At 37.3% G+C, this 12,954-nt stretch overlaps 1 protein-coding gene and 1 long non-coding RNA gene across 2 annotated transcripts; both read right to left on the bottom strand.

Annotated features, from left to right (window-relative positions):
- Positions 1 to 2,599: 2,599 nt before the first annotated feature.
- LOC112201810 lies at positions 2,600 to 4,049 on the bottom strand. The gene is made up of 3 exons (XM_024342733.1): positions 3,636 to 4,049; positions 2,904 to 3,225; positions 2,600 to 2,781 (listed from the first exon to the last, which is right to left on the bottom strand). Exons 1-3 carry the CDS (start codon positions 4,047 to 4,049, stop codon positions 2,600 to 2,602), a joined length of 918 nt encoding a protein of 305 aa, XP_024198501.1.
- A 262-nt stretch (positions 4,050 to 4,311) lies between these two features.
- LOC121050015 lies at positions 4,312 to 6,733 on the bottom strand. Its single transcript, XR_005801655.1, has 5 exons — positions 6,370 to 6,733; positions 6,178 to 6,240; positions 5,316 to 5,558; positions 4,708 to 4,826; positions 4,312 to 4,340 (listed from the first exon to the last, which is right to left on the bottom strand). It is a non-coding gene; the product is annotated as an uncharacterized LOC121050015 (long non-coding RNA).
- Positions 6,734 to 12,954: the final 6,221 nt, after the last annotated feature.

Genomic DNA, 12,954 nt, shown 5'->3' with positions numbered 1-12,954 from the left:
CAATAACAAGTTAGCATCTAAAATTAGTGAAACTCAAAGCTATAAGGTTAGTTTAAGGGATAATATAAATACCTCAATCGATTCCCATATTTTCTGTTTTTCATCCGGGTCCACTTCTCACCAATCACCAATGATAATGGGGATCTTTGTACGTGCTAAGACCCCAATGTAAGATTGCATTTCTTTTGCAGCCTTACCAATTGGTTCCCCTTTATCATTAATCTCCACTGTTAGCCGCTTCCCTCTGATCAGCCGCCTTGTAATGTGACTCATTGTCACCATTCCTCGCTTTAGCAGCCTTAAACCACCTGTTACGTTGATATCTTCCACATTACAAGCTGCTGCTCTCTGTGCTCTCTTAGTGGACTTAAAATTGTTTCCAGATTTACTGCTTGACACATCCTTCATAGATCGAGCACTAGAACAGGATGTGCCGTTCTTCTTTTGGAATGCAGCCTTCTTCGTTGGCGACACAGTCCTCTTCTTTGGGGATCCAGCCTTATTCTTTGGCGACAAAGTCCTCTTCTTTTGGGACACATCCTTCTTATTTGGAGATGCAGACTTCTTTTTAGACACAAACGTTTTCAATGGTGAAGTTGTCGGCTCTATATCCTTAGGTTTAGCCCTCTTCATTTGCACAGCTTTCATTCTTAAAGCGATAGCTTTAGCAGCTGCTGCTCTATTCTTTGGTGCCATGATCTGAAATGCATAAGCAAATCTGGTTAGCTACATGATAATTAATACATGGTCCATTATGAAAAAGCACACACTGAGGTAATTTAGATAAATGATTATGTCAAATATATTTCATCACCTTATAACTTTAACAGCTAAAAGCAACAATTCTGGAAAATAAATATAAAAAATATGATAACCCTATGAGCTACCTATTCCCATCAGTCATGAGGTAGGCTTTCATTGTCAACCCATATTCCTTCATCGCCATCTCGCATATGTATGCTAGGCTGATGACCATCTACATCATCAAAGGTATCGACTGATGGCATTGTGGGTACAAATGGACTTTCTTCTACTTCTATGTCATGCACCTCCTCTTCCTCATCAACCCCATGGTAGTCATTATTTGGGCACTTGACAACAACTGACCAGTTAGTATCGATGGGGTCTTGAATATAGAAAATTTGCTTAACGTGTGTAGCTAAAACAAAAGGGTCATTCACAGGCCCTATCCTATTCAGTTTCACCAAAGTAAACCCTAGTTCGTCTACTTTGACGCCCCTAGTACTCTCTACCCAATCACATTTGAATAATGGTATCCTAAACTTATAGTAGTCTACCTCCCATATACTTTTTATAACACCATAGAAGACCATATCATTAGTCCTTGGGTTTTTATCCTTGGCACTTGCAACTTGCATTGCATCGGCAACCAAAAAAACTCCACTATTCTGAACCATTCGGATACTGTCCCGGTCTTTGGTGTTGAAGTCAACTCCATTGACATGGTATGAAGCAAAACTTGGCACTTCATTTTTGGGGCCACTAGCCATCCACCTTATTGTTTCCGAAACATCATTGTCTGGAAACCTCATTTGGTTTGCAACCTGTAAAATGGATTCAGAAACATCATTGTCCGGAAGCCTCATTTGATTTGCAAACTAAATTTAAAAGTACACTTACACCATTACGGGTGCAAACTGAACTTACCCTCTCCTTTAACCAGTCCCTAAATGTGGCATTCTGTTTTTCTCTCATCCACTTATGGTTCTTTTTGAACCTAGGGAACGTTAACTCCAATAATTGCATATGCTCCCTAAGTAGAAGAACAAGATAACCAATCAGCAAGATTAATCAAATGCAGAAATTATTGTAGCTATTGAAATGACAAAGGAAAAAACGATAGCTACTGCTGAAAACACTTACATGAAGTATGGCTGAGCATCTTCAGTATTTCGTAATACACAAAGGTGTGCTAGCGTCAACTCCTTTCCATAAACTGCTACCATGGTTGCGCCTGATAATGGTTTGCACTGTTTGTAGTGTTCAGGTAGGCTTGTGGAGGGAATTCCCACAGTGGTAGCATCTTCTTCAAGGATACAATCTGAACAAAACTCTATAGCTTCTTCAACAATGTAATTCTCAGCAATACACCCCTCAGGAAAATGTCGATTTCGAACATACCCTTTGAACACTTTCATGTACCTCTCAAAGGGGTACATCCATCGAAAAAATACCGGACCACACCACTCAACTTCTCTAACAAGATGAATTGTTAAATGAATCATTACGTCGAAAAAAGAAGGTGGGAAGAACTTTTCCAGCAAACAAACTGTATCAACCAAATCTGCCTGCATTTGTTTAAGTCTTGAAACAGCTATGACTTTACTACAAATTGCCTTGAAGAATAGACAAAACCGAATAATTGCATACCTAACCGGCTTCTCTAAAACTGATCTTATTGCAACCGGGAGAAGAAACTGAATCACCGTATGACAATCATGTGATTTAAGCCCAACCAGTCTTAAATCTTCCATCGATACCAGATTCCTCACATTTGAGGAGAAACGCACAGGAACCGTCATACCAAAAAAGGAATTGCACATTATTTTCTTCTCTTCTACCCGTAAGTTCCAACTACCTAAAGGCAACTTGGCCTTTTTGGACCAGGTGTAGGCTTCAAATCAGTTCTGATTCCCATATCGACCATGTCCAAACGAGAAGCACCTCCATCCTTTGTCTTCCCGGGAATGTTCAAGAGGGTACCAATTATAGCATCGCAGCAATTCTTCTCAATGTGCATCACATCAAGAATATGTCGTACTGGAAGATGTTTCCAATAATCAAGTTAAAAGAAAACTGATTTTTTTTCCAGCAAGGTCTAGTCTCTTCAGCACCCTTGTAGGGGGCAGAAGGGTTTTTTTTCCCAAACCTTGTGTTCAAACATTCAACTCTTGACAACACTTCCTCTCCACTTAATGGTGAAGGGGCAACATCTTCCTCTATGGTATTGTCAAAGGCAGCAGCTTGCTTGCGATATGGATGATGTCTCGGCAAAAAACGGCGATGCCTCATAAATGCCATTTTCTTACTATGTTTCAACCTATATGGTCGGGTTTCATCGACACAAATAGGACAAGCATTATAGCCTTTGATAATGCTGCCCGAGAGATTCCCATATGCAGGAAAATCATTAATAGTCCAAAGTAGGACTGCCTTGAGTGTAAATGACTCTTCTCTTACAGCGTCGTACACACCTTCAACCCCCTGCCACAGTTGTTTCAAATCATCTATTAATGGCTGTAAATACACATCAATATCATTTCCAGGCTGTTTCGGTCCAAATATTAACAATGTTAACATCATGTGCTTCCTCTTCATGCACAACCATGGAGGAAGGTTATACGTAACGAGGATAACCGACCAGCAAGAGTACCGGCTACTTAAAGAACTATGGGGATTAAACCCATCTGAGGAAAGGGCTAAACGAAGGTTCCTAGCTTCTCTACCAAATTCTGGCCACTTTGTGTCGACCAATTTCCAGGTCGGTGAATCTGATGGATGCCGCATCATGCCATCTTTTTTCCTATTCTCAACATGCCAAGTCAAGTCCTTCGCTGTCTTTGTTGATTGAAACATCCTTTTGAATCTGGGATTGGTGGGAAATACCACAATACCTTCCCAGGCACCCCTTTCTTCTCAACTTTATCCCTTCCCAGTTTCCATCGTGATTCACCACAGATCAAACAGCTTGTAGCTTCAGAATGTTGCCCTCTATACAACATGCAGTCATTTGGACAAGCATGAATCCTTTCATACTCCATCCCTAATGCTGCAAGTGTTTTTTTAGCCTCATATAGAGAACCGGGTACCTCATTCCCTTCGGGAAGCAACATGCCAATCATGACTAGCATGTCGGAATAACAAGCATCAGTCATTCCGTGTTTTGCTTTCAAGTTGAATGTTTGAATAAGACAATTCAACTTTGTTGTCTTTGTACAACCGGGGTACAAAGTTTTATCTCCATCTTCCACAAACCTTAGAAACTCATTCGAGTCACTAGATATCTCCTCATCCTCACTTTCCCCCATATCTTGGTTACAATTCATATCTACTGTTTCAGATTCACCTACTCTATCCGTATTCTTGACAGAAGGTTCTCCATGCCATTTTCAATTCTTATAACTAGTCACAATGCCATTAAAAAATACATGGTCCTTAATAACTCCAATGGAAAATCCATTAGTGTTACAACACTTCAAACAAGGACAGCAGATATTTGATTTGTCAGCAGCATTCGCTGAAGCAAACTTAAGAAAATCCTCAAACGCTATTTGAAACCTCAACGATCTCCTATCAGCATGCATCCATCCTTTTTCCATCTTATACATACACACAAACAACAATTAGGAACTAAATTATGACCTAGGATCATAGAGCACTGAACTCATACATCTATATATAATGTATATGTATATAGGTACATAGAACCAACTTCATTCATAAACATACCAATTGGTTAAACTATCACCTAGGATCAGCATAATTCAATTCTATACCATCCATCATTTTTCCAGATATATACACATATACAACAGCTAGGAGCTAAATTTAGCATCACCAAACTAGTTCACCACATGCATATAAACAGATACAAACAACCAACTAAATTCATCAACATACCAATTAGCTAATTTAACAATCTAACTATGCTATTCACGTAAAACATACCAGAAGATTACTGCTTACCTTAATTTGCTTAAGTCACAGCCTAGCTAATCACCATTCCCAGTACTCCAACCTTTCACTACAGCAACAACAATAGCAATGCAATATCGAAAGAAGAGAGCTGTGCTGTAAGGCAGTTTCTGCAGAATTCCAAAAGAAGTTAGCACACAGTTTCTGTAGAATCGAAGAGCACACAGTTCATTTCAAGCACGACACTAGAGACCAAAACACTAGAGGCAAGAACCACATAGCTAGCAAACAGCAGAAGAAAAAACACATAAAAGGGCACATAACTCCATTCACAAAATCTAAAAACAAAAGAACAAACTATAGCCACTCAGAATATATATCAACTTCTACTGGCATTACTTTGTTCAAACACGTCTTTGTATAATTGTGTGTGTAACGTACAGGCATCACTGACTATATGCTAAGGCACCTTGAAGTAGGAAGTTCAAACAAGCAATTCTATTATTGCCAAAAAGAAAAAGAAAAAAGAAATTTCCAGTACAATATTCACAGGGGAGAAAGAATCCAAGAAAAGACAAGTACATAGTTACTATTTTTTTTCACACTTGAGCTGTCAAGAAAAATGAAGTTGAATGAAGAAAAATTTTGTAGAGGTTTACCTGCGAACTGTTTTGTTTATCAGGGACTCTTTTTTGTCAGGAAGAGGATGGGCTAGTGTGAAAGTTGTTGTTTCATTTCCTGTTTGTGGCGTAAAGGTTTCCACGTCTAGATAGATGCCTTTGACTATGGAGCCATTTGCTTCATTGATTTTGATCTGGAATGTATGGATTTGGCCTTTTGTCTACTCTATTACTTGTGGAACTGTGTCTTGTGTTAGAGATGGGTTCTTGTTTATCAGGTCTCTGCACATAATAAGAAGAAATAATTTAAAAGAAAGAAAAAAAAAGAGCAATGAGTGAATGTAAAAGATGCGAAATAAAGTTGCATCAGCACTAACTTAATAGTAAAAAGGATGCAGTTTAGAAATCTTAGAATGCATTGACATATATTCAAACATACATTAGCAAATAAACTGTACCTAAATATTATAATCTATCACTTATAAATGGACTGTAGAAGCTTGTTGTTCTCAAAGACAAATTCTACATAAATTATCATGATCAATCGTATTGGTATTGCATTTGTTTCACAACTGCAAGAAGCTTGAGTGTATGTTATCCATCACATAGCTATCAATATATCTATCATTATTGGATACAATTTCAAAACTGGCAAAACAGATGCCAAATATCAAAACTTCAAAAGTCCAATAGTTTCTGGCAAAAAGAAATCGAACCCAGACAGGACCAATACAAGAGTACAACTCAATTGAAAATTCTCAAATTTGAAATCACTCAAATCAATAAGACAATAATAGGAAGACAGTAAGCAAATATTCATACAACTCTTCTCAGTTACCAATCATTCATTATTCATAGTATCATACACAAGAACTGAATACCCAGAAAGGCAGCAACTTACCAAGCTTGAAGAATTCGAAATCGAACCAGAAATCGAACCAAACTTGAGGACGTCTATGCTTTGCTGCAAATTGAACACATGAAATTGAAAACCCAGAAAGCAAGAGACCGATTGATTGAAGAATGAAGCTTGAAGAGTGAAAAAAGAAACCGAGAAACCCAGACTTGAAGATTGAAGACTTACCAAACTTACTTTACCCAAACTTCTATACCCAAAACTTCCATACCCAAACTTGCTTTGCCGGAATCGCAGGAGGATGAGAGTGTGTGTGAGCTTGAGAGGGTGAAAGGGATTGAGGGTGGATTGAGGGACTGAGGTTCATGAGAGTGAGATCGAGCGTGCGAGGGAGAGATTGGCTGAGAGTCAGGGGCGGCAAAACGAGCCCGAGTTTTTAGATCTAGGGTTGGTTCTTTTTTTCTTTCAGCTAAGGGAAAGGTCCTAGCAAAAGGAGCCCGAGTTTTTCTTTTTTAGCCAAGGGAGGGATCGAATACTTTAGATTAGCAAATTAGCTGTCAGTTTCCCGTTTACTCAGACGACATATGAATGTAGTCCTAATTTTCCACTTGTTTCCCATTTACTCAGACGACATATGAATGTTGTCCTAAATTTCCACTTTTTCATGCAAATTTATCAGTTCTTTCAGACGACAGACATCTGTCGTCTTAATTTTCTAACTTACTAAAAAGTGAAATAGTATGGATTCTCATGCTATTCAGACTACATAATTAATTTATATGTCGTCTAAAGAAGTTTAAAAGATTCAGACGACAGAAAACAAAAATTCTGTCGTCTGAAATGTGTCGTCTGAAGGCATTATTGGCATAGTGAAAACCTAAAAGAATTAGGGTTCACGTGCTTAGGTGGAGTTTTCCTATTGGCTCTTGAACTTGATGACTTATTCTAACCATTCACATCGTGCCATTTGTCCATCATGAGTCGGAATATGAAGCACAAACTCGTCCTCGGGCTTCTTGGTGTGATTTGGGCCTCGAAACATAAATTCCCGTACAACCTCAGATTCACGCGCAGCCTGGCCTTCTTGTACTAAATCGGCCATAACTTTCTCTAGAAAAATGATATTGATGAGCCGTAAAAAGATTTGGAAACTAGACATCCAAGGCTTTCCATAAATATAAAGATAATCATCTGGATCATTGTGAGATGGTCTCAGTGATCTGTCCAAGTTGACTGATCTGCACAGGCAGATTTGCTGATTTTGCGCTTCAATCCCTCTTTTGCTTCTTTTCTTCTTCTTTACTCCAAGATACCTATAAAATAAATAAACAAAGTAAATAACCAGAAAATACACTAAACTAAGGAAGAAAGTATGGAGATTAACGCTATTAACATCGCATAAATATGCTCTTATCATACGATGAGCCATGGACTCGTGAGCATGGTGTTGATGATGTGAGAGGCCATGAGCCTTTACCTAGAGGTCGTGGGATTTATGAGGTGTCTATGCCAAGTGATGGAATTGTGAGTTCAAAGTTAGAGAGACTTGAGAAAAAGATGGAGCAATAAGCAATTACTTAAGAAGCAAGACTGTGAGCCACACATTTCACAAGCCAAGGCCATGCATTCTACTCTTTCTACTTGTCTTTTATGTCAGTCTCCTAGCCATGTTACTCAAGAATGCCATTTAGATAGCTTCTTTGTAATTAGAATTTAGTGGTTAATGCCTTTTCCAACCCCAATGACGAGCCATGGACTTAGCTTGTTATGATTGTGGATAGATTAAGCATGATCTAGGACTTTGAATTTGTTTTGTGATTAAGTGTATATGTGATCTATGCTTGACTATATGTGTGCACATCGCTTATGGTTAGGTTAGTTCATCATAATTAGAGAAGCATATAGATGATTTGATTGACTTACATGTCCTTATATGTGAGCTTTTGTGCCTATATCTATAGTGTATGCATCGTTCATTCACTTGTTCTTTCATGTTTGTACAATTTCATGACATTGCGTATCTAGAATTTGCTTGAGACCTCTCGAGGCTACATGTTAGCTTACGATGGGATGGAAAGGATTGAGGCATTAGGCTTAATACCATCATGGCCAAAAAAGCATGTGTCCAAAAATATTTACCACTCGATTGCCACTTTGAGCCAATTTATATATTTAGCCTTTTTGTTTATTAGCACCACAAATTCCTACCTAGCTTATACACTTTTATCTTACCCTTTTGTGGTAGTTGATGAAGCGATTCGAGAGAATGACTTTATGTTTGAGCGCTTTAAAAGAAAAGGAAAAAAAAAAAGTCAAAATGTGAGGTTACAAAAGAATAAGTGTGGGGGTCAGTGTGTGCTTAGAAAAGAAAGTTCGAAAAAAAAAAAAAGAAGAAGAAAAAGAAAAGGTGATTAAAAAAAAAAAACTAGTATTATTTTTATTTATAGTATAGTGTAGTGTGTGTTGTACAATGGGAGTAGAGTGAGTGGGTTAGCATTTGAAAGCAAAAGTCATATATCTCTACAAGAGAGAGTCGCTTCATGAGCTTCTATGGATTTTGTATTTCCCTATCCTTCATTTCTTATACCTACTTGCCCTTAGCCCCATTACAACCAAATAAAAGACCTCTTGATCTTGAATGTTGTGGGCTACCTAGCGGAGATGAGATCGAAGAGCAAGCATATGGCGGCTCATGTTGTGAAATTGGTTTTGAGTGAAACATATATAGCCTCTAAACACTTGAGCGGTAATATTTAGTGAACCTATGTGAGTTTAGTGGGTTATATCGGGTCTTTTATATGCCTACTTGATTATGGTGGATTGATTTGACACATGGTCAATACATGCATATACTTGAGTATTTCTCACGTGTGCATCATAATTGCCTTAAAAATTCATATGTCCTATGTTGTGCTTTAGCAACTTTATGATCATATACATAATTTGTTCTCTAAGGGTTATGGTTTGAAAGGATAATACCGCACTTTCTTTATGTTTGAGCATATGTGTTTGAGTTATTAGATTTTTGGCTATTAATTTACATTTAGTTTGCTTAGGGACAAGCAAAGTTCAAGTATGGGGGTACGATTATAGTGCCTAACCAGGCAAAAGAGAAGAGAGGAAAAGAAAAGGAATACATTTGCAACTGAAAAGAAAAATTAACGATGAAAATGGATATGTGACCTTATGAATGGCAATGGTCAGTTTGCATTGCAAGACCAGACATGGTTAGATGTTTTTTGGTTTATGGATAGCAAGACCAGATATGATCAAGTCTGATCTGAATTGCTATTTGTCTTCTATTCAGTCCAAACCTCAAGAAATCATCTGTCATACTTGTAGTCCGGTGAGGAGGAAAGAATGCATTCAAAAACTCTTCTTGAAGTTGATGCCATGATGGTATACTCGCGGGAGGTAGTCTATGTAACCATTCTCTTGCTCGGTCTTGAAGTGAGAAGGGGAAAAGATGCATCTTTAAGCTATCCGGTGTAAGTCCTCCCAATTGTAGTGTACCACATACTTCTTCAAACATCTTCACATGAGCGCAAGGGCTCTCTTGGCTAAAACCATTGAACTTTGGCAAAATTTGAAGTGTAGAAGACTTGATCTCAAAATTGACTCCACAAGGTGGCAAAACAATACAAGATGGTTGGTTGACAACGGTTGGACAACTATAGGCTCTAATTGGTCTCTCATTATTCTCCACGTCAACCATTGCTACCTCTTCAAATCTTGGACTTAGTGATCTCTCTTCTAAAATAGGTGAAGTAGACCTTGATGGTGCAAAAGAATTAGTCCTTAGATTTCTCACTCTTTTTCTTGGTCTACCTCTTCCTCTCTTAGGAAGTTCACTCATGCATCTTTAAAAGAAAACTATGAAAATGATTAGAAACTAGAAGTCAAGAAAAGCACAAGTAAGTCAAACAAATAATTAAACTTTATTATTATATTTTTTTTCTTCTACAAGAACAAAAACTCAACAAGTATCTGATAACTAAAAAATAAAAATCTGGAATTTTTTTTTATATGGAAATAAAAATTATCAAAATATATTTTCAATATTTAACACACACAAATCAAAATAAAGAAAAGGCTAGAAAAAATATGCAAAGTGCCTAAGAATCCGAAAACCAGGGGAATAAGGTTTTTACACCCTATTCCCCGCAACGGCGCCATTGATTCTGATGTAGGACGAGAATGGACCTGGTTTAGCCGGAAAATTAGAAAAATAAAGAAGCAGCGTGGAATTAAGAAGAGTGATTGAAAAATAGGTAATTCAAATAGGCTTCTTAATGATGGAATTAATCATAAATTACTCTTTTGGATATATCGGAATTCTCGAGCGAAATCTTAGTTGGGATTCCAAATATATGTTTGTGTAATATTCTTTAATATCTAGGATTTTATTTTCGATTTTTATTTAATTAGGTTTCCTAGTTTTAGTCTATAATAAATTGTTCTTTTTGTTTTCTAGTTGTATTAGGTTTATTCTATGTGCCCTATATAAGACACCTCTTCGATTGTAATTTTCATTCAAGTTATCAATAAAAAAAAACTAAATATTAGAGAAGTTTGTCTATGTTTCTTACGGTTGTGCCCGTAATTGCTAGTGGATTCTAGCTCATCTCATATGGCTTTCGACGCTTGACGGAACCTTTTACTATCGTGTTCACGCTTCCAGCATCATTTGGTATCAGAGCGGGTATCGCCCGCTTCTTAGCAGACGACGATCCAAGGGAGAAGTTCACTACCACCAACCTCAACGACGCTGGTCGTAGAGTATCTATCAAAGAAAGTTTCGTTGAAGAGGAACATGCCAAGGGATTCGCCCTAGGACAACCTCATCAATCCAAAAAAAAAAAAAAGAGAGAGAGAGAGAAAAAAAAAAACATGGAACGTTGGATATTCACAACACCGGATTACGACGACTTCCGAACTACATGTATCATCAAAGACAAGTTATGCTCTGTAATAATTGACAGTGGTCTACGAGAGAACTTTGTAGCAAATAAAGTTGTGGATTATTTTCAATTACCGACAGTGAAGCTGAGTGATCCATATTGGATTCCATTTGGAGAGGATGAATATGCACAAGTAACAAAGGTTTGTAAAGTTCCTGTCTCTATGGGAAAATTTTATAAAGAAGAGATTACTTGTCATGTGATCGACATGGACGACATTGATGTGCTTTTTGGAATACCATGGCATGAAAGCGTCAAAGGTGGTCATTGCAAAGACAACACATATTTATTTCGGTGGGAGTCACACAAAATTAAAATCAAGCCTGAAAGGATGAACATCAAGAATGATCATCCTGAGGTGTGTGAAAAGGAACATGAAGAAGCCACTTTGAAGATTGAAGAGAAACTCATTAAGGACACGGAAGCTAATTCATTCATCACACCGATATCCATGTCATGCATGTCTAATTGTGTTCAAGATCAACCCAAGGAGAAGTTAATGCCCATTCCTTTTCAAGTGGAGGAGTTCAAGTTTCAAGATGCTTATTCTAAACTTGTCTGCAGTATTAGATTCATTGTGATACCTTTTAATTTTGAAAATATGGAAGTTGATGGCTTATCATGTTTTTTTCCTACAAACGATCGAGCTGCATACAAGATGACGCAGACGGATTGATAACTAGGTTTACAAGCAATAAACCTAAGCAAAGGATTCTGGAGTCCACCAGAGATAAAAGAGAATAATCTCAATTTTATTGATAAAAGATGATAAGATAAAAGATACATTCTGCAGCCTTAAGGCGGCTTATTTATAAGAAAATAAACCCTAGGGCGACTAATAATGAAACCCTAAAGCCCATGGGTAAAAACAAAACAAATCCAAAGTAAACTAGAAAACCTAAAATAAAAATAATGTAAAACTAGTCTACAAATATTAAATCACGAATCGGATTATTAAGATGATACATTTTAGCCTAAATCTGATAGGGCTCACTAAAGTGAGTCTTGAAGATCTCGTTGTTCCCATTCCGGAAAGGTATCATGCGTCTCAAACAGACATTCTGGCCAAAAGTTAGTCAAATCTGATTCAAAATCAAAACCTGACTTTTCACACGAGAAACCTGAAAAGTCCAAAACCAAATTTTCTTGGATATTGCAGCGGCTAGTAACCTCATTATGCGTGAATTACCTATTTTCCAATCACTCTTCTTAATTCCACGCTGCTTCTTTATTTTTCTAATTTTCTGGCTAAACCAGGTCCATTCTCGTCCTACATCACAAGAGGAACTCGAGGTCGAGTTCTTTTCAGGTGGAGGAGACTGATGTAGGATGAGATTTTAGCCAACTTCAACAAAGAATCTCAAAAAGAAAGCAGCTTCTGCACATTAAGAAGAATGATTTGAATATTGAAAATTGGTATTCAAATAGGCTTCTTAATGATGGAATTAATCATAAATTACTCTTTTGGATATATCGGAATTCTCGAGCGAAATCTTAGTTGGGATTCCAAATATATGTTTGTGTAATATTCTTTAATATCTAGGATTTTATTTTCGATTTTTATTTAATTAGGTTTCCTAGTTTTAGTCTATAATAAATTGTTCTTTTTGTTTTCTAGTTGTATTAGGTTTATTATATGTGCCCTATATAAGGCACCTCTTCGATTGTAATTTTCATTCAAGCTATCAATAAAAAAACCAAATATTAGAGAAGTTTCTCTATGTTTCTTACGGTTGTGCCCGTAATTGCTAGTGGATTCTAGCTCATCTCATATGGCTTTCGACGCTTGACGGAGCCTTTTACTATCGTGTTCACGCTTCCCGCATCAGATTCGGTGCATATACTCGTGTCTCACGCATAA

Source organism: Rosa chinensis, chromosome 1 (assembly GCF_002994745.2).
Source record: "Rosa chinensis cultivar Old Blush chromosome 1, RchiOBHm-V2, whole genome shotgun sequence".
In the NCBI taxonomy this organism is placed as follows: Eukaryota; Viridiplantae; Streptophyta; class Magnoliopsida; order Rosales; family Rosaceae; genus Rosa; species Rosa chinensis.
This window is presented reverse-complemented; position numbering and strand designations above follow the sequence as displayed.

Coding starts and splice junctions, on each gene's coding strand:
- LOC112201810 (XM_024342733.1), bottom strand. CDS start 4,049: ATGGGGGAAAGTGAGGATGAGGAGATATCTAGTGACTCGAATGAGTTT. Junction 3,226..3,635: donor AGAAAGGGGTGCCTGGGAAG/GTATTGTGGTAT, acceptor CAACTGTGGCAG/GGGGTTGAAGGTGTGTACGA. Junction 2,782..2,903: donor AGTGTTGTCAAGAGTTGAAT/GTTTGAACACAA, acceptor AACATCTTCCAG/TACGACATATTCTTGATGTG.